This window comes from Bombina bombina, chromosome 8 (genome assembly GCF_027579735.1).
Source record: "Bombina bombina isolate aBomBom1 chromosome 8, aBomBom1.pri, whole genome shotgun sequence".
Lineage (NCBI taxonomy): Eukaryota > Metazoa > Chordata > Amphibia > Anura > Bombinatoridae > Bombina > Bombina bombina.
In genome coordinates this window covers 185,318,261-185,346,194 of record NC_069506.1, presented here as the reverse complement: position 1 = coordinate 185,346,194, position 27,934 = coordinate 185,318,261, and the positions used below count along the sequence as shown (strand labels likewise).

Below are 27,934 nucleotides of genomic sequence, written 5' to 3'. Positions count from 1 at the left end.
TGCAATGCCAAGCTGGGGGCAATCAGGATTACTAAAGATTTCAAGGCGAAAAATAAAAGCAGGCACTGCAGGTTTAGGCTTAATATAAAAACGTACCTCTATTAGAACAAAGTTAAAACAGGCTGGGTTCCCAGACAGAGGACAGACACTAGAACATGGACAGGCTGACGCATTTCGCGCCCCCTAGTGGCGCTTATTCATAGACTGAAGTGTGTTAGAAAGGGTGACCTTTTTATACCTAAGTGCAAATCAGTTTTAACCCTTAGTATTCCAACACATAATTAAAAACAAAAATAGTTAAAAACAACAACAACAAGGTGTATAATAGCATTGGTGAGATAAAATAATTTCACAAATTTGCTAATTATATCAAAATAAATTGCTGAAAAACTGATAAAATATCTCGGAATTTTCAAATTTCCCAGTTTCAGCAATAAATATACTTGAAAGCCATGAGACATAATTGTATACAGGAAGATGTAACCTATAATAGAATGCCAGTCAATAATCCTGAAAACAAGCGATTAAGGGAAATCACAATAAACTGTCTAAATAAATGAATATGATTCACAATAATTAAGCTAGTAGTATTGTAGCACCGTGAGATTTTAAAAGGAGTGACACAGTATAATTGATAAAAATACTAACAATATTAGTCAAGAAAATAGGCTAAACAAGTATTAGTTGTCAATGAAATAACTAATGTCAAATTCCTTATTCATACCCAGAGGGGCTCTAGTTTTTAATTTTAAAATCCAGAACAGCCCTTTCTTATCCAGGATTTTATTTTTATTGCCTCCTCTAATTGGAACTCTAGCTAGATCTATGATTTGTGCTGAAAAATCGTCTACATTAGTAAAATGTATACTGTTGAAATGATTTGCTACTGCTGATTCTTTTACGTAATTTTTCACGTCTCTAGTATGTTCCCCCACTTTTGTCCTGAATTCCCTAGACGTTTGACCAGTATATTGATAGTGGCAAACATTGTACGTAAGCAAATACACTACCCATTGGTTACCACAGTTGGCGTAAAATTGTATTTAAAATTTTTGATTGGTAATGCTTGATTTAAAAGAATTACCTCTCAAAATAGTGGCACATGTATTGCAGTTTCTGCTGCCACATCTATAGTTTCCTTTATTTTTAAGCCAAGTGTGTTCCTTGGAGTGACTGCAATGATTGACCATGCTTGGTGAAAGAGTCTGTCCTAAGGTCTTAGGTTTCTTGGGGACAAATTTACAATTCTTAACCCATGATTTCAAAATTTCATCACCAGACAACAGATGAAGATGTTTTTTTTAGTATTTTTACAATCTGCTCATATTGTGTTGTATATTCAGTTGTAAATACTACTGAGTCAACAAAATCGCTACTATTTTTCTTTTTAGAGGATCTCCTTGTTGAAATTACATCCCTTGTTTTAACTGACTGACAACATTGTGAGAGGGATTTTCTATTATAGCCTCTTAGGACTAGTCTGTTTTCAAGTTCAATAGCTTGCTCATCATACACTTTATCAGACTTAGTATTCCTTCTGATTCTGATAAATTGACCTTTAGGAATTGCTTGTACTAGGTGTTTAGGGTGTTGAGAGCTAGCGTGTAAAATGGTACTTCCGGCACTGGATTTCCTATATGTTTTTGTACATATTTAGTTATTATTTGCCTGTAACGTTAAATCTAGGAAATCCACTTTAGTTCTACTAAAGGTCCCTGTAAATTTTAATCCCATGAGATTGTCATTAAGATAAAGCATGAATTCATGGTGTGAAGACTCGTCCAAAGGCTTATTGACTATAAATATCAAATCATCTATAAATCGTGAATAAAAGACGATGTCCTCACACCATGGATTCAGCAAATTGTAGATGTGCAAAAGTTCCCACTGGGCAAGAAACAGATTGGCAAATGATGGGGCAAATTTTGCCCCCATCGCTGTGCCACAGGTTTGCTGGAAAAATACATTGTTAAACATGAAAAAATTATGGGATAAAAGATATCTCAGGATGTCTCCTATGTAGTGTTTGGAGATATCATCCAACCTGAATTCTCTTGCAAGAAATGTTTCCACAACTTGAACCTCCAATATTTGGGGAATACAAGTATAAAGGGAAGACACATCGACTACTAGCCATGTGTAATGTTCCTGCCACTCCACATCTTCTAATTTATTAAGCAAGTGGGTGCTGTCCTCCAGGTAGCTCAACTGTCCCTTGGCAATGGGTTGTAAGATTACTAAAGATTACTAAAGATTTCTCTATGCATGTCTTGGAAATAACTCTGGGTAGAAGCAGCAGAGGAGCAAACAGATAAGTAAGCTGAAATGACCAAGGAGCTATTAGAGCATCCACTAACTCTGCTTGAGGATCCCTGGATCTCGCTAATTACCTGGGAAGTTTGTTGTTTAAATGAGAGGCCATCAGATCTATCTCTGGGAGACCCCAACGATCCACAATCTGATTGAACACAGAGACCACTCCCCTGAATGTAGAGATTGATGACTGAGAAAGTCTGCTTCTCAGATGTTTACACCTTGAATATGAATTGCAGAAACAAGACAGGAATTGATTTCTGCACATGAGACAATTCGATACACCTTCCTTATGGCTAGGGAACTGTCAGTTCTCCTCTGCTGGTTGAAATAAGCCACTCCTGTGACATTGTCTGTCTGGAAACTGAGATGGTACTCTCTTTTTTAAAGAGGCAAAGCTTGAAGAGCCCTGAAAATTGCATGCAGTTCTAGAACATTTATAGGCAAACTTGCTTCCTGAGGATCCCAAAGTCCCTGTGCTCTCAAAGACCCCCAAATAGTTCCCCACCCTTACAGACATGCATCTGTAGTGATCACCGTTAATCTCTGCACCACTGATGAAGCATACAAAGCTAAAGAGATCTCATGTGAAAATGAGCAAACTGAATTTCATCTGAAGTTGCAATCATAAGACCTAGAACTTCCATACAAAGAGCAACCAAGGGGAAAGAGAAAGACTGAAGGTTGAGACAGGCTGACACAAATCTTAACCTTTTCTGCTCTTTTAGAGAATTTTCCTAAAACTTTGGGGCTTGATTAGGAGTCTGAAAATCAGAGCAATGTTATTTAAAAATAAGCAAAACTATACATTTTTAAAACACTGTATAGGCTATATAAATGGATCATCTACAAAACATTTATGCAAAGAAAAATCTAGTGTATAATGTCCCTTTAAGGAGTTTTCTGTATTATTTATTTGACCCTGCAATATTGCATAGATCTGTGCAAGAACTCATTGCTGTCTGTTTATAACTAGCCACAACACAGGAGATAAGAAGCTTGGTAATAGTAAAAAAAGAACAGCTTTAAATGCTTATAAAACTATTTTAGAGTAGACATGTTGCAATGCAACTCTTCTTTGTTTACCTATGTAATGCACATGCAAAAACTGCTACACAGGGGCACAAAACCCACATTTTTTCTTTCATCATTCAGATAGAGCAATTAAAAAAAACAAAAAAGAGGGGGGCGGAGCCTACACTCAAAGCGGCAGGACGCGTCTTGGTGAAGCTCCAGAAGTTGGAGCAGAAATTCATAAGTTTTCAGCAGCAAACTGATAATTATATGAACATCTAAGCAGGATTGTGTCCCTGAGACTCAGCAGCTTCCATGAGTGGATGAAGGGACTGTGTTCTGCCTATGCTCTTTGAGTCAGCTACACTACAGTTCTGCACATAGGCCCAGAAGCCATCTTGAGACTCCCTATAGCCACGCGGGGATAACCAGAGGTAGACTTTGTGCAGGTTATGCAGTGCAGGTCTGGGGCTGCCGCAAATTGACCCCCCCCCTGTACACCGGGGTTACGCTATCCTGTAATAGGATAATAAATCTCACTCCTGAGAACAACTCATTTTTTGGTGCAGCATAAATTGAATGATACAAGGAGAGGACTGTGTGGAAACTACATTAATAGGGAGAGCGTCCTTCTACTGAGATGGCGAATGCTAATCAACTCCTTCTAAGTGACATAGAAGGCATACTGAATTACCACTTTCATCAGCTATGCACGCTGATAGAAACAGAATGTGAGAGCCTGAAAAATGCCATTAGTCCATTGCGGGCTACTAAACATCCACAGCTGAATCAGCAGGAAGCGGCTTCTGATACGCCACCAGTCGCAGCTAACTCTAGGGCTACCTCTGGGCGCTCCTTTGGCGAAGAACAAGCGACTGGGCAAAGACATAGAGGAGGCTTACCTCTGAGAGCTGAGGCACTCTCAGCGCCAATCAACACGGAATCAGAGTTGCAGGCACCAGCTTACCTGACGATCCGGTTTGTGGAGGCCCACGATGTCCGCATTGCGGAGCCTATCTATTCTGGGGACACGGTCTGCACGACAGAGGCGACAGGGGACATCCATTCCCCCAGGGTGATGTGGTCGGGTATTGGGCCCCTTCTCCTTGGTGCACAGGGATTTGGCCAGCTGCGAACACAGGATGCCGCGCTGAGTGACACACGATTTGGCGGCCATCATGCCGGGTCCGGCCTGAAGTCTGGGGCTCTGAGATTGTGTTTCTCTGCCTATACAGGACTTTGCTCTTGCCACCCTTCCCATAGTTTTCTCTCAAGCGAGGCATGTTTCTCACTCATGCCTAGGACCAGATCACAGCATATGATAAGAGTCAGGGTTGGAGTGGGCTAAACTTTACTTATACAGAGGTAGGTGGCTGCTCTAAGGCCATAACACTGTCTTTGAAGTGGACAATTCGGTCTCATACTCAGTGGTGTACCCTACAAGGTTTCCTATTGGTTCTCTCTACATATACCCCAGAGTAAACTGAACTTGACACTTTAAGGACATCCCTATGCTGGACAATAAGTCTCCATCACCTATCTATCCTCCTAGTGACTTTGAAAGTGAAGACATTGTGTGATATGATATAGTCATTGATTGTCCCTTCCACACAAAGTACCTTATAGAGTATCAGCTCTATTTAGCCAAGTGTTTTCATATATATTTGTGTTCACTATTTGTTAGTGTCTAAAGTTCTCTCTAATATACCTAGGTTCAACAGTGACTCATTTATATGTTATTCTTCCTCCTCCTTGCTATAAGCATACAACTAGGTCCAAGAGTGACCTTTAGAGTCTTTGGAGGAATTCAGCATAGAACATGTTATAAAAATGGAGGATTGAATTGTATATCTTTTTTATTCATTGTTATTACTTAATGCTTGCACCAATAACTACTGTTAAACTAGAAAGAGTGCCATTTATGCTTTTTGAAAATCTTTAAGTGAGATATTGCAGTGCTTTCTAGACTACATTTCCATAAGCTGTCTAGCCTGCTATATTTTTCTTTGTTTAATTATTTTCATTTATTCAGGTCCAAGAGTGACCATGTTGAACATTAGAGCACCTCCTTGAGTCTTTTATTATGTATGGGCCCATGAGTGGCCCCTTTAAATAATGGAGGTGCAATCATTCTCTATATAATTAAACAGAAAATGTGAGGTTTATCTTTAGTACCATCTGCATACCTGTGAAGCTACAGATTTGATTGTGCATTGTGTCAATACAATTTCTGTGTTTCTTTTTATTTATTTTATTTTATTTATTTCTGTATGTGATTTTTGTACTTCAGTATGCTTGTTATCGCACATTCCTAACCTCAATAAAAATTTATTTCCAAAAAAAAAAAAAAAAATGGTTTTCAGGTGACATAAATGATCAAATTTGCTTTTTTCGCATAGTATTTTTGTTGAAGAGCATACCTAGGTAAGTATGATAAACGTGTTTGGACCACTATTGTATGACAATGTAAAAAGCATTCTTGCAACTGTGAGCTGCATCCAGGTGGATTCCGAAAATGTCAGGGTGGTTCCGAAAATGTCAGGGTGGTTCCGCCACCACAATAGACTGCCCTCCGGGCAGGGTTAGCAAACTAGTGTTAAAATAAACTCAAAGCGTTGTTTTATAAATAATTAACTAACTAAATAAACCCAGTGTTATATATCAGGAACTTATCAAGAGGCTGTGAACAATTAGTGACCACAGCTCTCCACTATACACATACTGTACCTGTAGCACCAATCATAAAGAGTGATGCATTATTTGGTACATTTACTTCATGGAAACAAATCATCAAAACCATCTCTTTTTTTAATAGTCATTGGTTATCCATTTCTAGCAAAGAATAATGATCTTCACATACATCTCAATGTTTCAGGGATAGTGGCCATTTTCTCTGGACCATCTTTGTTTCCTTAAACCTACTGAAGCTTTTAAACACAATGCTGGAACAAGTGTTTTGCAACTCATGGTTATGTTCAATTATTTTCCTCCTCTATGTTAGAAATACCTTGAGGATGTATCACTGTATCATGTTAATGCTTTGCAGATATTATCTATGTTGGGGCATTGCATATTGTCCATCGGGATGTGGTTCTGATGTTCATGCAAAATGGAAAAAATGTCCTTTGTGAAAAACCACTGGCCATGAACTCTAGAGAAGTCAGAGAGCTCATTGCAGCTTCCAAGGAATATAATCTATTTTTCATGGAGGTATGTTCTATGAGAAGGTAGTAAATTATTTTGCCTACTGAAATCAACACAGTTTGTATCTCAAGCAATGATCTCAAATACAAAATAAGATGACACAATGAAAAAGACAAATTATAACTGTAAACTGTCAACATTTATATGCTTCACTGGTGAAGATTATCCAAACTGTCATAAGAGACACAGTAGAGTAGTCATCAATGACTATAGACAGAGTCATTGTAGGTAGAGTCAAGAGTAATTATAGGTAGAGTCAGGGAGGGTTGTGGTTTAATTATAGTAGGCTGTGGACTGTGGATTGCTCGCCTTCAACAAAGCATACCAAATGTTGGGAGGTATGATAATGTAATTTCTCAATAAAATCAGAATAGCATTTCCCATTATTTCTTTGGGCCAGCAGTAGCTATTGGAATAGTGTGGGGTGAAAATATTCTGCTATTTTCACAGCAGAATGTAATTACTACTATTGCAGTAAATAAAAACATGAATCTAAATAGTATCATACGGTTAGTCCACAAAAAAACATATACTAGTGAGTATTAAAAGGGATAGTAAACCCAAAAGTTTTCTTTTATGATTTAGATAGAACATACAATTTTAAACAACTTTCAAATGTACTTATATTATCAAATTTGCTTCTTGTTATCCTTTGCTGAAGGAACAGCATTTCACTACTGGCAAATCTAGTTAGCCAATCACAAGAGACAAATGTGTACAGGCACCAATTAGCAGCAGCTCCCACTAGTGTGTGATATGTGCATATTCATTTTTTTTTTTTTTTTAAAACAATTTTTTATTGGAGTTTAAAGGTAAAATAACATACAGAATACACCCATTAAAATAAAGTACAACAGGACATGGCATACATTACTCTCATATGAAGGGTAACCTATTGAGACATAACAGATGCTGTAACATCACATACCAAGACTGTGTTCTATTATTGAAGAGTATATAGATATGAACAGAAGTACCTGTCTATATAGAGAGAGGAGTTAGACTTTTATAGATAAATACTAAAACACAAATCTTAATATACAGTTAAGAGGTTACAGATCATGTCCTGATTAGATGAGATAGTAATGTTTGGGTCATAGAAATTGGAACTCCATTTTTATAGTATATTAAACGAAATATATGAACCCCACATCTTTAGAAAGGGTACTTAGTAACTTTCTAATCTAGTAGTAACTAGAAGTGGGGGGTTGGATACTGTACTGGCCATACCTAGGCCATATTTTATAAGGCAGAGAAAGAAAAAGCAGCGGGCAAGAGCCGCTCGACATATAGGGGAAAGAAGAAGAAAGGAGAAACAAAAGAAAGGGTGAGAAGGGGGGAGCCGTACTATTAGAGACATCATAATAGGGTAACCAGGGGGTGAGGAAGATAGGCAAACAGCATGAATAGGAATATAGAGGGTGGTTATTTCTAACATTAGATATCTGTGACTAGGGGAGAGAGGGAGAAAGCTATTTGTTTTTTAATTCAGATTATTCAAATTATTCAAATTATTCAAATGAGGCACCTAAATTAAAAAACTACTCGGGGCATTATCTAATATGGGTTAACGGAGAAGGTACTTCCCTTTACGTAGTTACTGAAATATAACACACAATTACCACTATAATAATAAAAAAGTAAAACCAAAGAAGTTCCAGAAGATAGAGTGAAGGCACTAAGAAGGGCTAGCCACTACAGTAGGTTGAAGTATTGTTGCATATCATAGAACATATAAAGTGTATCGTGTGTAACAGAGCTGTATGATTAATTTAAATCATTGAGCCTAAAGGTATAGCAGCTCTACCTTATACTCATATCACAAGCAATGACAGTGACAACCAATTGGTACCTCACCTTAGTGTATGTGGCATAAAGTTAAATGCTTTTAGTGAATGGTGGTGAGGAATAGCCCTATATTATCACAATGGACCTCAGACTTTTCTTATGTAAGTGGGTTAAAATAAAAGGAGCTAGAACAGAAGCTAGAACAGGAGCTATCCCAAAATCCCCCTGAGACTTATAGGCGACAGTTTCTCTATCTTCACCAAGTGTATAGATGAATTAACTAATATTTAGATATCTGCAAGTAACTACCTACTGTGGTGGTAGTAATGGTATGAGGGCTGTATAGGAATGGCATATTTGTACCGGATGGGTCATTTAAACGCAGAGAAGATGTCTCATTACTCTAGTGTAAGATTCTACTTGTACAAGGCTAAGAGAAGCCTACTCTGAGCACGGTACTGCACTGACCTCATGAGGTATGTGGAGAATGGAGTGGTAAGGTGTATGGCCTGTGATTTACTAACATAAAGTTGTGAGGCAAATTATTTACCGGTAAATGTGGGGGGGCAGTGTAGCTTACCTTAGGTCTAAACATAGTATGTGGTAATAAGTTAACAATTATCTAAGTAACTACCGAACATATATATCTGCATGCAATCAACCCCCCATTAGTCATGTAGTACAAAAGAGTGTATTAGTAATTAGTAGTTCAGAGTCCTCCAGACATCAGGCTTGTTGCCATCATTAGTGGGATTCAAAACATATATTGGAAAGAGTTATTAAAGCTTGTGTGCTATGTCCATGAGCTATATCTAGCTTTTGCGGCAACATATGCACAATCCCTATATACTATGTCATCCATCCTGAATAATATGAGTTAGAAACCTCCTAGCCAATTCCAGTCTGTATACGACCCATTGCAACATATCTCCAGTCCAGGGAGTGCTGCAATTCACTAGACAGGGAGATGTCCAGACACATGATTGCCCGATCGTTGCCTCTGTCATCCGCTCTGGGTAATGGCAATACTGGGTGTGCTTGATGAGAACAATATGACACATCCACTACCCAGTCTAACAGACCATAAATATGGCAGGGTTTACTCTCCGTGAGATCCGTGATGCAAACAGGCGGGGAGAGCGAGCGGGTGTCACTGCTCGCATGTAATGGGATCAGCTGAGCGGGTCCGGAAGGGCTGCATGGACCGACATCCAAATGCCCAGATCTGTCCGCCTGTGGGAGCAGGTCCCCGCCACACAGTTTCTGGGTTGATGGTGAGTAGTTAGCCACTTCAGGTGGGACACAGCTAGATGCAGATAGAGTTTCCGCTTCCTTAATTAAGGTCTTGAAAAGCTTCTTAATGTCCAGGTAAGTAGCGGTAGTTACATGTTCATTGTAGGTCCCCATGCTAACATCGTGAGTGATGTTGCCCCACTGAGAGCCTTTTACTGCCATGGCTATAAGAGGCTGCCGCACTGGTATTGCTTCATATATCTGGCTCTAAAACTCACTGCTTCAACATAGTCAGCGTGTCTTAGAGATCAGTGAGTGCTGCTAACGACAAGTTTCTCCTGCGTGGGTCCTCTCGTGAGGCTGAAAGATGGCTGCCATCATGGGATCCGCTAAACAGCACAACACGATCTGGTCGAGTGATTTTGTCTCAATATGCCCTACAATCCTCAAACTGCTCCAGCAAGAGCCATGGGTTATCAGATAGTTAGCAATGATCACTTCTACTGAGCTGAGCGGTCAAAGTTATACATTTTAGAAATAGATAGTCGGAGCTATGGTTCCATGCGACCGCTCAGGCTCAGAGCTGGCTCCGCCCCCCATATTCATTTTTTTAACAAGGGATACTAAGAGAAGGAAGCACATTTATAAATAGAAGTGAATTTAAAGGTGTCTTAAAATTATATGCTCTATCTGAATAATGCAAGTTTAATTTTGACTTTCCTATCCCTTTAATATTATACATACTAATCTTTTAAACAGAGGTGTTTACGCTGTTTTAACATTATACTAAGTGCTGATCCCTCATATCGTCATTCTGAACCATTAACCAACTACTTAAACATATATATATATATAAACATATCCCCCCTTCAGTCCCCTGAATATAAACACTACACAAAGAGCTGGGTATAAAAACATATTATGGTTGCATTTATTTTTAATAACAAATATTAATGTTTAAACTTGGCTTCATAAGCCGTAAACCTATGGTGGTGGCAAGCAGGGCCCTAAACTAAACCCCATATAGCCAGAGGTCACGCCCTTTGAAGGGGGGCTATCAAATGGAATAGGAGGGAGGGCCTCGTGAGGACCCTGCCCACACACATAAGTACAGACGTCATCCCCGCCCATTAGCTCGACTGTCACCCTTCTGGACTCAGTACTCTGACATTTAGGGGACGTGACCTCCAGCCACTAGGAGATTATTCCAGTTTGCATATATGTACGTAACGGGAATACTCCTACCACTAAAGCACCAGTATAATGAGCCCTACAACAAACTACCTCCCGAAGTTCCATACCTTAACGGCTAAGGGCTTACTAAGACTAGGCCAATTAACCATATCCCTGCCTTTGCTTCTAACCAGCAACCGACGGAAGCCATCTAACGGCCTGATGCCACCATCTCACAAAACTCAAACATATTGGGAACGGGCGGGTGGGGAAAACTTCCAGACTGTAGTCACCAGGAAAAAGAAGCAGAGCCCTGGCTCTCTGGGCTTAAATCTGGTAAGCTAGAACCCCCCCCCTAAATTTGCAACATAGTTGCTAACTTAACTCTTATCTAACTTCAACTAATTTTCTCCTTTCCACTAAAGGGCCAGGCACTTAATTTCGCTCCAGTACACAGGCTACCTTAAACTACCATTATTGTTTTGCTGTTTTTACTGTTACCAGTGCAGTTTCTTTAATCTTTTATTTTCCTACAGGCTTTCTGGAGTCGATTCTTCCCTGTTTATGAACAAATACGTATTTACTTATCAGAGAATGCTATAGGTGATGTAAAAGTTGTAAGCGCTGAATTTGGCTCCAAAATCGAAGATGTTCCACGAGTTATAGCTAAAGATCACGGTGGAGGTGCACTTCTGAATATTGGCTGCTATTGTGTACAGTTTGCGTTAATGGTGTTTAATGGCGAGAAACCAGAGTCTGTGACTGCCAAAGGTTTTATAAATGAGACTGGTAAGCTTTCCTTAGTCAGAAGAAATCCATTATATACATAGTAATTTTTTCAATCTGTAAGATCCAAATCCTTGAGAATTATAAACAACAGTCCCATTTTACTATTACATCTCCATAGTGTGAGTGCTGGGGTATGAACTATAATCATTCTTACGTCACTCACTTCACAATGGAAGAATAGAGAGATTATTTTATCTGCATTAATTAAGAGGTAGCATCAATTTTCTTCATTTTTTTTATCTAGTTGAAAAAGAAAAAGTAACATTATGTACAGTTTTCAGAACACTAAACATTCAATATGAAAACAGCACAACACTTGTAAAAAGCTCCCACCTGTCCCACATTTTGGTAGATAATTCTAGTTGGGGATCTATGCCCTACTCTAAATTCAGCAACTTTCCATTGCATATACAGTATATGTGCAAAATATGTGCAAAATAATGCAGGGACTATCTGAAACATGTTCATAAATGTCAGCTACACCACCTGACTCCCGGCACAGCCCTGAACCACCTCTACATTACCAACAGCTCAACCTTGGCCTGCTCACATTCACAATGATCACTTTTCCAGGGCTGCCAGACTCTGCCCCAAACCTCCAGGTTCTGGATGATGTCAATAAAATGTTGGGTGGTATGTAAGTACGAATAACATTTCAGAATATTTCTCTTTCTTGCTTGACCTAAACAACCTAAACAAAGAATACTCATCTGTAGAGCAACCTTTCAGAAAAATAAGTTCCAATAATCAATTAAAATTAAATAATAATAATAATGATAATAATAATAATAATAATAATAATAATAATAATAATAAAACATGTAAAAATACCTTAAAATCATAATTTAACAGGTCAAGACAGGTAGACCCTTGCAAGAGTAAACATATTGTACTTAGATGGGTTGAAAGTATTCTTTTTTCACTCAGACTTTGGTTTTCCATCAAGCAAGAAAATTATACACCTACCACCACACAAGGTCTATCTCCATATCATTTTTTTTGAAGATTGCTATAACATTTAAATATGATGCTATTGGAAAGTGTAAATTTTTCCTAGCTAAATACTTTGAGGCCTATTTAACAATGGTCTTGCGGACGTGATCCGACAGTGCGGATCAGGTCCGCAAGACCTCGCTGAATGCGGAGAGCAATACGCTCTCCGTATTCAACATTTCACCAGCAGCTCACAAGAGCTGCTGGTGCAACGCCACCCCCTGCAGACTCGCGGCCAATGGGCCGCCAGCAGGGGGGTGTCATTCAACCTGATCTTACTTGATCGGGTTGAATTGTGGCGATTCCTGTCCGCCTCATCAGAGCAGGCGGACAGGGTTATAGGGTTATGGAGCAGCGGTCTTTAGACCGCTGCTTCATAACTGCTGTTTCTGGCGGGTCTGAAGACTCACCAGGAACACGGGGCGTCAAGCTCCATACGGAGCTTGATAGATAGGCCCCTTTGTGTTGAACCAATCTCCTGCAAAGTTTAAGGGTTTGTAGTATAGAGCTGGTCCAAGGTAAACCGACAAATGTCACCAAATTTGTTGAGCTATTCCATAGTCATAAGCTTTTTATAAACAGCATTTAACATGGAATATGTATATATTTGGTGTGTTTGGATTACTCCACTAATTCAGTTGCCAAAAAAACTGTTACTTTTTGTATTGGTAATTTGTATGCACTAACATTCCCTATTAAAGACAAGCTTCCCAAAAGTTTTTCTTTCTAAGGGCTACAACAATATTTACCAAAGTCATAGTGAAGCAAGCAAATAGTTTAACTTGACTTTACTCCCCCTAAATAATAGCATCTGAGGTTCATTATCAATGATAAATAAGCAACATAATGTATTTCACAGGGGTTGATGAAACTGTGACAATTATTCTTCAGTACTCTAAGAAACGCCAGGCCATCCTTACCTGTACAACTGCAACTGATCTGCCAAATCGAGCTTTAATTTGTGGCTCAAAAGGAATGATTCAGGTATGCAAATGTCATGTATATGGAAACAAAGTTTTTAAAAAGGCAAAATTTTAGTCATTGATAAATAGCCTGCAGTTTAAATGTCACATTGCAAATAATGCAAATATTTTTTTATCAAAACAAAGCTATGCATAACCATGTGCACCCATAATTATTTTTTAGGCCCATGTGGTATCTTGGTGATCTCATCTCTTTTTTCTCAGAATGACAACTAAAAAAGGATAATGCAGCGGAGGATATTGACTATTATTATTTTATTTTTTATTATTATTATTTTTGATAGTCAAACACATGCAAATACCCACTAACAGACACACTCTCACATACCCACACACAGACGCATGCACACACATAGACACACACGCACATACCCACACACAGACGCATGCACACACATACCCACACACAGACACACTCTCACATACCCACACACAGACGCATGCACACACAGACACACACGTACATACCTAAACACAGACACACTCTCACATACCCACACACAGACGCATGCACACACATACCCACACACAGACACACACACGCACATACCCACACACAGACACACTCTCACATACCCACACACAGACGCATGCACACACATACCCACACACAGATACACACACGCACATACCCACACACAGACACACTCTCACATACCCACACACAGACGCATGCACACACAGACACACACGCACATACCCACACACAGACACACTCTCACATACCCACACACAGACGCATGCGCACACATGATATTACATGCTTTAGCAATACCTCATTGGTGTCTGTGTCTTTACATTATTTAGTTATAAAAAATGTTAAATTGTTCTTGCACAGACACAAATATTTTTTACTAAAAGGTTTAGGTTTCAAGTCCACTTTTTTACCCAAACATCAGGGTTAAAAGAAACTGTATTCTCTTTTATTCTCTATTATTTTATTTTTTATTATTATTATTTTTGATAGTCAAACACATGCAAATACCCACTAACAGACACACTCTCACATACCCACACACATAGACACACACGCACATACCCACACACAGACGCATGCACATACATACCCACACACAGACACACTCTCACATACCCACACACAGACGCATGCACACACAGACACACACGCACATACCTAAACACAGACACACTCTCACATACCCACACACAGACGCATGCACACACATACCCACACACAGACACACACACGCACATACCCACACACAGACAAACTCTCACATACCCACACACAGACGCATGCACACACATACCCACACACAGATACACACACGCACATACCCACACACAGACACACTCTCACATACCCACACACAGACGCATGCACACACAGACACACACACGCACATACCCACACACAGACACACTCTCACATACCCACACACAGACGCATGCGCACACATGATATTACATGCTTTAGCAATACCTCATTGGTGTCTGTGTCTTTACATTATTTAGTTATAAAAAATATTAAATTGTTCTTGCACAGACACAAATATTTTTTACTAAAAGGTTTAGGTTTCAAGTCCACTTTTTTACCCAAACATCAGGGTTAAAAGAAACTGTATTCTCTTTTATACTTTACTTTTTCATACTATTTTTATTCGTCTGCAGATTCCGTCATTCATGTGTTGCCCAACCTCAGTAATCCTTAATGAAAAAGAGACTACGTTCCCTCTTCCCCCATGTACAAAGCCATTGAATTATGACAACGATATTGGTCTGTGTTATGAGGCAGAACATGTACGTCAGTGTTTATTAAAAGGTAACAGAAAAAGGTGTCATTTATTTCCATTGTACTGCTGACATTATCAAAAAAGCATTGCTGCAATCAACCTATCAGAAAATGATCCCAGTGAAAATCATGTTTTTGTTATATACATGTTCTCTTGGAATATTAGTTTTACAATTTGGAATACAAATAACATTGGTACAAATTTAGCTTAGAAGAGAAAGACCAAAAATTGAGAGGCAGTTAAGATGTGAAGTCAGATGAAATTCCAACTTGACATCTCTTTACTTTGCTCAGTAAGAAAGGTGATGAGACTCTGCATGGGCGGGCACAATGAATGCCCCAATCATCTGTAAGATAATACTAATCAAAAAGGTACTAGCGCATTAGCTCCTTCCCACCATTTTGTCCTAATATGTAGACTTGGAATTATCAGATCTCCTAAAAGTTAATCTAAGCTTCCATTACAATAATGTGGTAATGGGTGGTTTTATAAGCTCTCGGCACTATTCCTTTACTCATATTGAAAACAATTAAACTGATATAATAGAGCATTTGGGTACCTATATCTCACAATGTGGGTCTACGGATCCCTTTAAAAACTAAAGTCTAACCCAGTATATAGTTAATGATTTACATTAAAGGGACAGTCAACCTAAAAATTATTATTACATATTTAGATAATGTATTTAACTATGTTGACAGCAAATTGTAGGCCAATTATGCTCTAAATATAGTTTGCAAGAAAAACCATGTACTATTTCACCTCGGGCCATTTTGAAATGGCCGCCTGACCCCTCCTGTCCTGAAGTCACCCTCCAGCTTCCAGTGAGTGTTCCAAGTCTATCCTGTGCGTTCCTTTGTTTCGCGCATGCGCAATGTGCCGGTTTTGATAAAATGGGGCATTTGGAGTCAGGAAGAAAACAAACCGCTCAGTACCATAGTGGTTGTTCTATGTGGCGCACCAGTGTCCCAAAGCAGTTGGAGTGGTAATTAAAGTTATCAGAAGTACAGCGGTCTCACAGCAGTTTTTACAACTCCAACTGCTGTGGGACTGCTAATGCTTCTGATGACTTAAATTACCACATTGCTGCTGACAGCCGCATAGGTTATTGGAACTGTAACTGAGGATAGTGTAAATAAAGATCCTCAAATTGTCTCAGGTCCTGCCAAAGCTACTTTGTATTGCCCGGGGGATTAGAACAATTGGAGGGTGATAGTGGCAGCAGGAAATTTGAATATCGGTAGCAAGCGTGCATGGTATTAATGAGGGATTAGTGCCGTTAACCCTCACCCTGTTGGCAGCTGCGTCTCATTAACACATGATGGTGTCTGGTGCACATGAGCTTTGGCAGGACCTGAGATAAATCCAGGATCTTTATTTATTTATTGCTACCAATATTCAGATCTTTATTTACACTATCCTCAGTTACAGTTCCAATAACCTATGCGGCTGTCAGCAGCAATGTGGTAATTGAAGTCATCAGAAGCACAGTGGTCCCACAGCAGCTGGAGTTGTAAAAACTGCTGTGGGACCGCTGTACTTCTGATTACTTCAATTACAACTAAAACTGCTGTGGGACACTGGTGCGCCGCTATGGTACTGAGCGGTTTGTTTTATTCCTGACTCCAAATGCCCCCTTGACAAAACAGGCGCATTGTGCATGCACGAAACAGAGGAGCGTGCAGGATCGACTTGGAACACTCACTGGAAGCTGGAGGGTGATGCCAGGACAGGAGGGGCCAGGCGGCCATTTCAAAACGGCCCGAGGTGACATAGTATGTGATTTGTCTTGCAAACTATATTTAGAGCTTACATTTTGCTGTCAACATCATTAAATACATTATCTAAATATGTAATAATAATTTTTAGGTTGACTGTCCCTTTAAATTAACCACCCAGGGTGTCTTACATCCCACACTAAGTATATTCTATAGTTTATTATATATATATCTATTATAATATAAAATAGTATATTAAGTATTTTAACCAATTTTGTAATAAACATAAACGTGTTTTTAACTTTGGCATATTTTTTTTATTTTCAGCAACAAAATTTCATAAATATGATATTAATACTTCGCAGAGGACAGTGGCTGCAGGTTTTCTGGTTTACAACAGTGTGTTTTTTACTTCTTATATCATGGTTGCACTGTACCAAACATGATATTAAAAGTAAACATGTTCGGTTTAGTTTGTAAACCAGAAAACTTGCGCCCATACTGTATTTGTGTTTATATGTGTATATACTGTATGTCTGTATACATTTACACACATATAAATACATATGTACACACACACACACACATATATATATATATATATATATGTGTGTTTATATGTGTATATAATGTATGTCTGTACACATTTATACACATATAAATACATATGTACACACACACACACATATATATATATATATATATATATATATATATATATATATATATATATATATATATATATATATATACAGTATATATATGTGTGTTTATATGTGTATATAATGTATGTCTGTACACATTTATACACATATAAATACATATGTACACACACACATATATATATATATATATATATATATATATATTTATTTAAACATGTTTTATGTATGTATCACTATGTTAAAGCCCTTTGCAGTCCTTTTTTCTCCCTACCACCTGAGACCTCATATCTTTGAGCCCTTATAACTTTTGTGTGCATTATTTTCTTTCATGTAATTAGCAAGAGTCCATGAGCTAGTGACGTATGGGATATACATTCCTACCAGGAGGGGCAAAGTTTCCCAAACCTTAAAATGCCTATAAATACACCCCTCACCACACCCACAATTCAGTTTTACAAACTTTGCCTCCCATGGAGGTGGTGAAGTAAGTTTGTGCTAGATTCTACGTTGATATGCGCTTCGCAACAGGTTGAAGTCCGGTTTTCCTCTCGAAGTGCAGTGAATGTCAGAGGGATGTGAAGAGAGTATTGCCTATTTGAATACAATGGTCTACCTCTAGGGGATCTATTTCATAGGTTCTCTGTTATCGGTCGTAGAGATTTCTTCTCCTACCTCCCTTTTCAGATCGACGATATACTCTTATATACCATTACCTCTACTGATTCTCGTTTCAGTACTGGTTTGGATATCTACTATATGTAGATGAGTGTCCTGGGGTAAGTAAGTCTTATTTTTTGTGACACTCTAAGCTATGGTTGGGCACTTTATATGTAAAGTTCTAAATATATGTCTATAAACTTATATTTGCCTTGATTCAGGATAATCAGTATTCCTTTTCAATACAGACTGTCAGTTTCATTATTGGGATAATGCATTTAGTTATTTTTTCTTACCTTGAAAAATTTCATTTGGAGTGGTGCAGGGATGGCAGAAAATGTTTATTTTTATTACGTCATTTTTGGCGCAAACTTTTTTTGGCGCTAAAAATTTTGTCATTTCCGGCGACGTAATTTACGCTGGAAGTTGTATTCTGTTACGCATGCGTATTCAGACATTTTTTTGCGCCAAAAAAAATGTGGGCGTCTTTTTTTACTCACATTATTTAAACATTTCCTTTTCATTGCTTCTGGTTTCTAGAAGCTTATTATTTTGCATTCTTTCCCATTCCTGAAACTGTCATTTAAGGAATTTGATAATTTTGCTTTATATGTTGTTTTTTCTATTACATATTGCAAGATGTCTCATCCTGACCCTGGATCAAAATCCACTAATGGACAGACGCTGCCTGATGCTGGTTCTACCAAAGTTAAGTGCATATGTTGTAAACTTGTGGTAACTGTTCCTCCAGCTGTAGTTTGTGAAAGCTGTCATGATAAACTTTCCAATGCAGATTGTGTTTCCATTAGTAATAATCCTTTACCTGTTGTTGTTCCTTCAACATCTATTGTTCAGGATGTTCCTGTTAATGTAAAAGAATTTGTTTCTAATTCTATTAGGAAGGCTCTGTCTGTTATTCCTCCTTCCAGTAAACGTAAAAGGTCTTTCAAGACTTCTCACATTTCAGATGAATTTTTAGGCGACCACCATCATTCTGACTTATCTGTTTCTGATGAGGTTTTTTCCGGTTCAGAAGATTCTACTACAGATATTGATACTGATAAATTTTCATATTTATTTAAGATGGAGTTTATTCGTTCATTACTTAAAGAAGTTTTGATTGCTTTAGATATGGAGGAGTCCAGTCCTCTTGATACTAAAACTGCTAAAAGATTAAATTCGGTTTATAAACCTCATGTGTTAATTCCAGAAGTTTTTCCAGTTCCTGATGCTATCTCAGATGTGATTGCTAGGGAATGGGATAGTCTGGGTACTTCATTTACTCCTTCTCCAAGGTTTAAGAAATTGTACCCTGTGCCATCTGATAGATTGGAGTTTTGGGATAAAATCCCTAAAGTCGATGGGGCTATCTCTACTCTTGCCAAACGTACTGCTATTCCTACGGCAGATAGCACCTCGTTTAAAGATCCTTTAGATAGGAAAATTGAATCTTTTTTGAGAAAAGCTTATTTATGTTCAGGTAATCTACTTAGACCTGCTATCTCTTTGGCTGATGTTGCTGCAGCTTCAACTTTCTGGTTGGAGGCTTTAGCGCAACAAGTGACAGATCATAATACATATAGCATTGTTAAACTTCTTCAACACGCTAATAACTTTGTCTGTGATGCCTTTTTTGATATCATTAGAGTTGATGTCCGGTATATGTCTTTAGCTATTTTAGCTAGACGAGCTTTATGGCTTAAATCCTGGAATGTAGATATGACTTCTAAGTCAACTTTGCTTTCTCTCTCTTTCCAAGGTAATAAATTGTTTGGTTCTCAGTTGGATTCTATAATTTCAACTGTTACTGGAGGGAAGGGTGCCTTTTTGCCTCAGGGCAAAAAATCTAAAGGTAATTACAGGGCTGCTAATAGTTTTCGTTCCTTTCGTCAGAATAAGGAGCAGAAGCCCGATCCTTCCCCTAAAGGAACAGTTTCCAGTCTGGAATAAATCCAAGCCTTCCAGAAAGTCAAAACCAGCCCCTAAATCCGCATGAAGGTGCGGCCCTCATTCTAGCGCAGCTGGTATGGGGCAGGTTACTATTTTTTAAGGATGTTTGGATCAATTCGGTTCACAATCTTTGGATTCAGAACATTGTTTCGCAAGGGTACAGAATAGGTTTCAAAGTAAGACCGCCTGTGAGAAGATTCTTTCTCTCACGCATTCCAGTCAATCCAGTGAAGGCTCAGGCGTTTCTGAAATGTGTTTCAGACCAAGAGTTAGCTGGGGTAATTTTACCAGTTCCAGTTCTGGAACAGGGTCTGGGGTTTTATTCAAATCTATTCAACGTACCAAAGAAAGAGAATTCTTTCAGACCGGTTCTGGACCTAAAAATATTGAATCGTTATGTAAGGATACCAACATTCAAAATGGTGACTATAAGAACTATTCTGCCTTTTGTTCAGCAAGGGCATTATATGTCTACAATAGACTTACAGGATGCATACCTGCATTTTCCAATTCATCCAGATCACTATCAGTTTCTGAGATTCTCTTTTCTAGACAAGCATTACCAGTTTATTGCTCTTCCATTTGGTCTAGCAACAGTGCCAAGGATCTTTTCGAAGGTTCTCGGTGCCCTTCTCTCTGTAATCAGAGAACAGGGTATTGCGGTATTTCCTTATTTGGACGATATCTTGGTACTTGCTCAGTCTTTACATTCTGCAGAATCTTATAGAAATCAACTTGTGTTGTTTCTTCAAGGACATGGTTGGAGGATCAATTTACCAAAGAGTTCCTTGATTCCTCAGACAAGTGTAACCTTTTTAGGTTTCCAAATAGATTCAGTGTCCATGACTTTGTCTCTGACAGAAAAGAGACGTCTGAAATTGGTTTCAGCCTGTTGAAACCTTCAGTCTCAATTGTTCCCTTCGGTAGCATTATGCATGGAGATTTTAGGTCTCATGACTGCTGCATCGGACGCGATCCCTTTTGCTCGTTTTCACACGAGACCACTCCAGCTTTATATGCTGAACCAGTGGTGCAAGGATTATAAAAGGATATCACAAATAATATGCTTAAATCCCAATGTTCAATCATCTCTAACTTGGTGGATGGATCACCATCGTTTAATTCAAGGGGCCTCTTTTGTTCGTCCAACCTGGACTGTGATCTCAACAGATGCGAGTCTATCAGGTTGGGGAGCTGTATGGGGATCTCTGACAGCGCAAGGGGTTTGGGAATCTCAGGAGGCGAGATTACCAATCAACATTTTGGAACTCCGTGCGATTTTCAGAGCTCTTCAGTTCTGGCCTCTTCTGAAGAGAGAATCGTTTATTTGTTTTCAAACAGACAATGTCACGACCGTGGCATATGTCAATCCTCAAGGGGGGGACTCACAGTCCTCAAGCTATGAAAGAAGTATCTCGGATACTTGCATGGGCGGAATCCAGCTCCTGTCTAATTTCTGCAGTTCACATCCCAGGTGTAGACAATTAGGAAGCGGATTACCTCAGTCGCCAGACCTTACATCCGGGCGAATGGTCTCTTCATCCTGAGGTTTTTCTTCAGATTGTTCAAATCTGGGGTCTTCCAGAAATAGATCTGATGGCCTCTCATCTGAACAAGAAACTTCCCAGGTATCTCTCCAGATCCCGGGATCCTCAGGCGGAAGCAGTGGATGCGTTGTCACTTCCTTGGAATTATCATCCTGCTTATATCTTTCCGCCTCTAGTTCTTCTTCCAAAAGTAATCTCCAAAATTCTATTGGAGCATTCATTTGTACTGCTGGTGGCTCCAGCATGGCCACACAGGTTTTGGTTTGCGGATCTCGTTCGGATGGCCAGTTACCAACCTTGGACACTTCCATTAAGACCAGACCTTCTATCTCAAGGCCCATTTTTCCATTAGGATCTCAAATCATTAAATTTGAAGGTATGGAGATTGAACGCTTGATCCTCAGTCATAGAGGTTTCTCTGACTCAGTGATTAACACTATGTTACAGGCTCGTAAATCCGTCTCTAGAAAGATTTATTATCGCGTTTGGAAGACTTACATCTCTTGGTGTTCTTCTCATAAATTTTCCTGGCATTCTTTCAGAATTCCTAGAATTTTACAATTTCGTCAGGATGGTTTGGATAAAGGTTTGTCTGCAAGTTCTTTGAAGGGACAAATCTCTGCTCTTTCTGTTCTTTTTCACAGAAAGATTGCTAATCTTCCTGATATTCATTGTTTTGTACAGGCTTTGTCTCGTATCAAACCTGTCATTAAGTCGATCTCTCCTCCTTGGAGTCTTAATTTGGTTTTGAAAGCTTTACAGGCTCCTCCGTTTGAGCCTATGCATTCTCTAGACATTAAATTACTTTCCTGGAAAGTATTGTTCCTTTTGGCTATCTCTTCTGCGAGAAGAGTTTCTGAGTTATCTGCTCTTTCTTGTGAGTCTCCTTTTCTGATTTTTCATCAGGATAAGGCGGTGTTATGGACTTCTTTTCAATTTTTACCTAAGGTTGTGAATTCTAACAACATTAGTAGAGAAATTGTTGTTCCTTCATTATGTCCTAATCTTAAGAATACTAAGGAAAGATCGTTACATTCTTTGGATGTAGTTAGAGCTTTGAAATACTATGTTGAAGCTACTAAAGATTTTAGGAAGACTTCCAGTCTTTTTGTTATCTTTTCTGGTTCCAGGAAAGGTCAGAAGGCTTCCGCCATTTCTTTGGCGTCTTGGTTAAAGTCTTTGATTCATCATGCCTATGTGGAGTCGGGTAAGTCCCCGCCTCAAAGGATTACGGCTCATTCTACTAGGTCAGTTTCTACTTCCTGGGCTTTTAGGAATGAAGCTTCTGTTGATCAGATTTGCAAAGCAGCGACTTGGTCTTCTTTGCATACTTTTACTAAATTCTACCATTTTGATGTGTTTTCTTCTTCTGAAGTAGTTTTTGGTAGAAAAGTACTTCAGGCAGCTGTTTCTGTTTGATTCGTCTGCTTATAATTTCAGTTTTTTTCATTAGAAAGATTAAAACTTTTTGATTTGGGTTGTGGATTATTTTTTCAGCGGAATTGGCTGTCTTTATTTTATCCCTCCCTCTCTAGTGACTCTTGCGTGGAAGTTCCACATCTTGGGTATCTGCTATCCCATACGTCACTAGCTCATGGACTCTTGCTAATTACATGAAAGAAAACATAATTTATGTAAGAACTTACCTGATAAATTCATTTCTTTCATATTAGCAAGAGTCCATGAGACCCACCCTTTTTTGTGGTGGTTATGATTTTTTTGTATAAAGCACAATTATTCCAGTTCCTTATTTTTTTATGCTTTCGCTCCTTTCTTATCACCCCACTTCTTGGCTATTCGTTAAACTGGATTGTGGGTGTGGTGAGGGGTGTATTTATAGGCATTTTAAGGTTTGGGAAACTTTGCCCCTCCTGGTAGGAATGTATATCCCATACGTCACTAGCTCATGGACTCTTGCTAATATGAAAGAAATGAATTTATCAGGTAAGTTCTTACATAAATTATGTTTTTTTAAAATATTTTTTATTAGTTAGTGTTAAGAGTGTAACTGTACTTTTAAATATATTTTTGATGTTTTTTATGCCACTTTTTTGACTCGTTTAACAGTTAACCAGAGCTCTGAAGTTGCTGTAATCATTTTGGCATAAATCATGATTGCGCTTACGCGTTCACATTTACTTTAAACTTCTAATACGAGTGGAATTTAACTTGCGTGCAAATGGCTACAAAAACCCAATGTTGCTTGTGCGTAAATTATATTTCTCCACTTGTAATCTAGCCCTATATGTTATGTAAACATGTTTTTAAAATATCGCCTCTCCACACTGCTGAGATTCGCATTCATTATCTATGTGCTCAGAGTGTTCAAGGGAAGGCAGTCCTATACTTTGCTATGGAACACAGTACTGGGAAATTTTCAGATTTACAGTACATAAAAAGGGGGCAAAATAATTATTGAAAGTATATTACAGCGTTGTTTTACTATACATAATTATTTTATATGACAATCTCAAACTGTTCACTGTCCCTTTACAGCTGTTTAATGTACTATTAAATACAGTAGAACTGCATAATCCACACATGCACAATAAAAAGACAATGCAATAGCACGTGCTACTAATTTCAAATTTCTTTATTTCCCTGCCCATTTTATCATATGACAGCCATCAGTCAATCCCTGACTCATATATGTATATATATGAGCATACCTCCCAACATTTCAAAATTCAAAAGAGGGACACCCCCCCCCCCCCACACACACACACACACACCCCTGCAGCAAAAAAAAAAATGAAATGTGGTGGGCAGGAGCAGGGACGGGGCTTAAAAAAAAATCATAAGACCAAAGTAATATAAATAAAATTCTAAATAAATTCATATCTTTTAATACTCTTAGGCAGCAAATCAAACACAAGCTCAAACCACTGGTATAGCTATGTGAGCTATGTATTTAATTAGCCTTTGCAGATACAGTGCTAAATATTTTTATCTTAATTGGACATTTAATAATAGAGTCTTTAAAACTGCTCTCTGCATTCCCCATTAATATTCTAGATTCTGGCTTTTAAAGTCAGCAAAAATGCACAGTTACACACTACATAGCATACACTTACACATTCAGATACACACACACTACATAGCATACACTTACACATGCAGATACACACACTACATATCATACACTTATACAGGCAGATACACACACACTACATAGCATACACTTACACATGCATATACACACACACTACATATACACTTATACAGGCATATACACACACACTACATAGCATACACTTATACATGCAGATACACACACACTACATAGCATACACTTATACATGCAGATACACACACTACATAGCATACACTTATACATGCAGATACACACACACACACTACATAGCTTACACTTACACATGTAGATACACACACACACTACATAGCATACACTAATACATGCAGATACACACACACACTACATAGCTTACACTTATACATGCAGTGACACACACTACATAGTATACACTTACACATGCAGATACACACACACTACATAGTATACACTTATACATGCAGATACACACACACTACATAGCATACACTTATACATGCAGATACACACTTATACATACAGATACACACACACTCTACATAGCTTACATTTATACATGCAGAGACACACACTACATAGTATACATTTACACATGCAGATACACACACACTACATAGTATACACTTATACATGCAGATACACACACACTTATACATGCAGATATACACTACATAGCTTACACTTATACATGCAGATACACACACACACTACATAGCTTACACTTATACATGCAAATACACACACACACTACATAGCATACACTTATACATGCAAATACACACACACTTATAGATACAGATAGACACACACACTACATCATATATGGGTATCTGTAATTCATTGTATTGTATGGGGTCCTGGGGTTGGCAAGCACATTAGCTGGCAGTCTGAGGATGCCACTGTTCGTTACCCTGGTATTAGCACTGCTCATCGTATAAAACTGAGGGCATGCTAGTATTATCACCAGGGGTTAGATGTCGTTACTACCAGTAGTTAGAGGTCACCATTACCTGAGGTCAGAGGGTATATAGCCTTCTTACTCCTACTTAACACACACACCATTCCTTTTCCACAGGGAATCTAACAGGTATATAACCCTGGAAGAGAAAAGCCAGCTGCTTCTGAGTATGTGCCCAATAGAATTTAAAAAAAAAATATTTTTGGCTATGCGGGGCAGATGGCTAGCAACCGGGACAGACCCCTAAAATCGGGGCTGTCCCGCGAAAATCGTGACAGTTTGGGGGTATGTATGAGCACTTTCTCAGTAGGAGCTGGGGCCTCAGAAAGTGCACTTATAAAAAGACTGAGAACAAATTGATAAGGAAAGTATATTGGAAAGTTGTTTAAAATTACATGTTCTATCTGATTCATAACAGTTTACTTTTGACTTTAATATCCCTTTAAATTGAAACTGAAACTAATACAGCTTTTTCTGCATTTTTATAATGCAAAAAAACAAAAAATGCATGTTTAAATATCGCTTTTTAACAACCCGTGGAAAACTAACGATATGTGACCGTTGGGACTTAAATAAGTCATTAACTAGAAATTTTGCATTTCAGGCCTAAAGGAAAGTCCCCTAATGAGCTTGGAAGAAAGTGAGACTGTAGCCAACATTATGGATGAGGTTCGAAAGCAAATTGGTGTCATATATCCTCAGGACATGGTCTGAGTAACTGGAACAAAATAGCTATAAATTCTGGATAAATAAGCACTAAATGCAACCTAACAAGATCACAAATCTCAGTAGATGGATGATCATTTTGCAAACAGACTTACAAGATACATTTTAAAATGTGGCACAATCTACAGACACATTAAACAGAATATTGGATTCAACTAGAACCTATTCATTGTTAATGTACATTTACTGTGAACACTATGATTGGCTTATGTAAAGGACATACAAATATTTCAAATCTGGTTTTATTGTATCTATTTAATTGTATGTGACTAGCTTAAATATAGGGAAAATGTTTTTATGGATAACTGCAATTATTGAGAACCATTAGTGTATGTATCATCTGATATGATGACAAACGTGTATATCCTTATATATGAATATTATTATTGTTGGGTCATATTTTATTTCATTGCAACCCCCATAAAAATGTATGCGTATGCCCATTTTTCCAATAGGCTCTTTCCAGTTTTCAGATATAATTCTTTAACCCCTTAGTGACCAGACCATTTTTCAATTTTCTTACCGTTAGGGACCAGGGCTATTTTTACATTTCTGCCGTGTTTGTATTTAGATGTAATTTTCCTCTTACTCATTTACTGTACCCACACATATTATATACCGTTTTTCTCGCCATTAAATGGAATTTCTAAAGATACCATTATTTTCATCATATCATATAATTTACTATAATTTTTTTATAAAATATGATGAAAAAAACACTTTTTCTAACTTTGACCCCTAAAATCTGTTACACATCTATAACCACCAAAAAACACCCATGCTAAAGTTTCTAAATTTTGTCCTGAGTTTAGAAATACCCAATGTTTACATGTTCTTTGCTTTTTTTGCAAGTTATAGGGCAATAAGTACAAGTAACACTTTGCTATTTCCAAACCATTTTTTTTTTTTAAATTAGCGATAGTTGGGGGCGTGTCCGGGCAATGGCCATGACAGGCTGCAAAAACTAGAAGCTCTGCATTCATGAAAGATAATCCGCCAATTATCTACAAAAAATAACAAGCATCCTTGCTAAAAAGATATAGGAATCTAAATAAAATATCTCTCTGCACTGATTTGGGTGTTTATTGACTAAATATTTCCAAGCTGGAGCACTAGACTGGATCGTTGGAAGCCGAGGTGGTGGCCTAGCTTGCAGGCCTCCAACACCCCCCCCCCCCCCCGGGTAATCCGGGTAGAGCAGTAAATTTTACACTGCTTGATACACTGAGCTGACGCTGCTACTTGTAACCAAGAGCCTATCTTACCTCTAAGTTAAACATGGAGGGGATAGATGGATGGGAGTCAGAAATACTCCAAATGCTACATAACCATTTTGTGTGTCTGGATCGGAGGCTCACTACATTAATTCAAAAAGTGTCTGCAGTGTGAACCGTGG

The 27,934-nt window shown here is 38.3% G+C and overlaps 1 protein-coding gene across 1 annotated transcript in view; it reads left to right on the top strand.

Annotated features, from left to right (window-relative positions):
* The window catches only part of LOC128638668 (trans-1,2-dihydrobenzene-1,2-diol dehydrogenase), a 43,439-nt gene extending 15,832 nt beyond the window's left edge, over positions 1-27,607 (top strand). The window contains exons 3-7 of the mRNA XM_053690781.1: positions 6,374-6,537; positions 11,262-11,514; positions 13,367-13,491; positions 15,123-15,273; positions 26,417-27,607. Of these exons, the coding sequence (XP_053546756.1) occupies positions 6,374-6,537; positions 11,262-11,514; positions 13,367-13,491; positions 15,123-15,273; positions 26,417-26,526 (803 nt within the window). The 3' untranslated portion in view covers positions 26,527-27,607. The remainder of the gene's footprint in view (positions 1-6,373; positions 6,538-11,261; positions 11,515-13,366; positions 13,492-15,122; positions 15,274-26,416) is intronic.
* Positions 27,608-27,934: the final 327 nt, after the last annotated feature.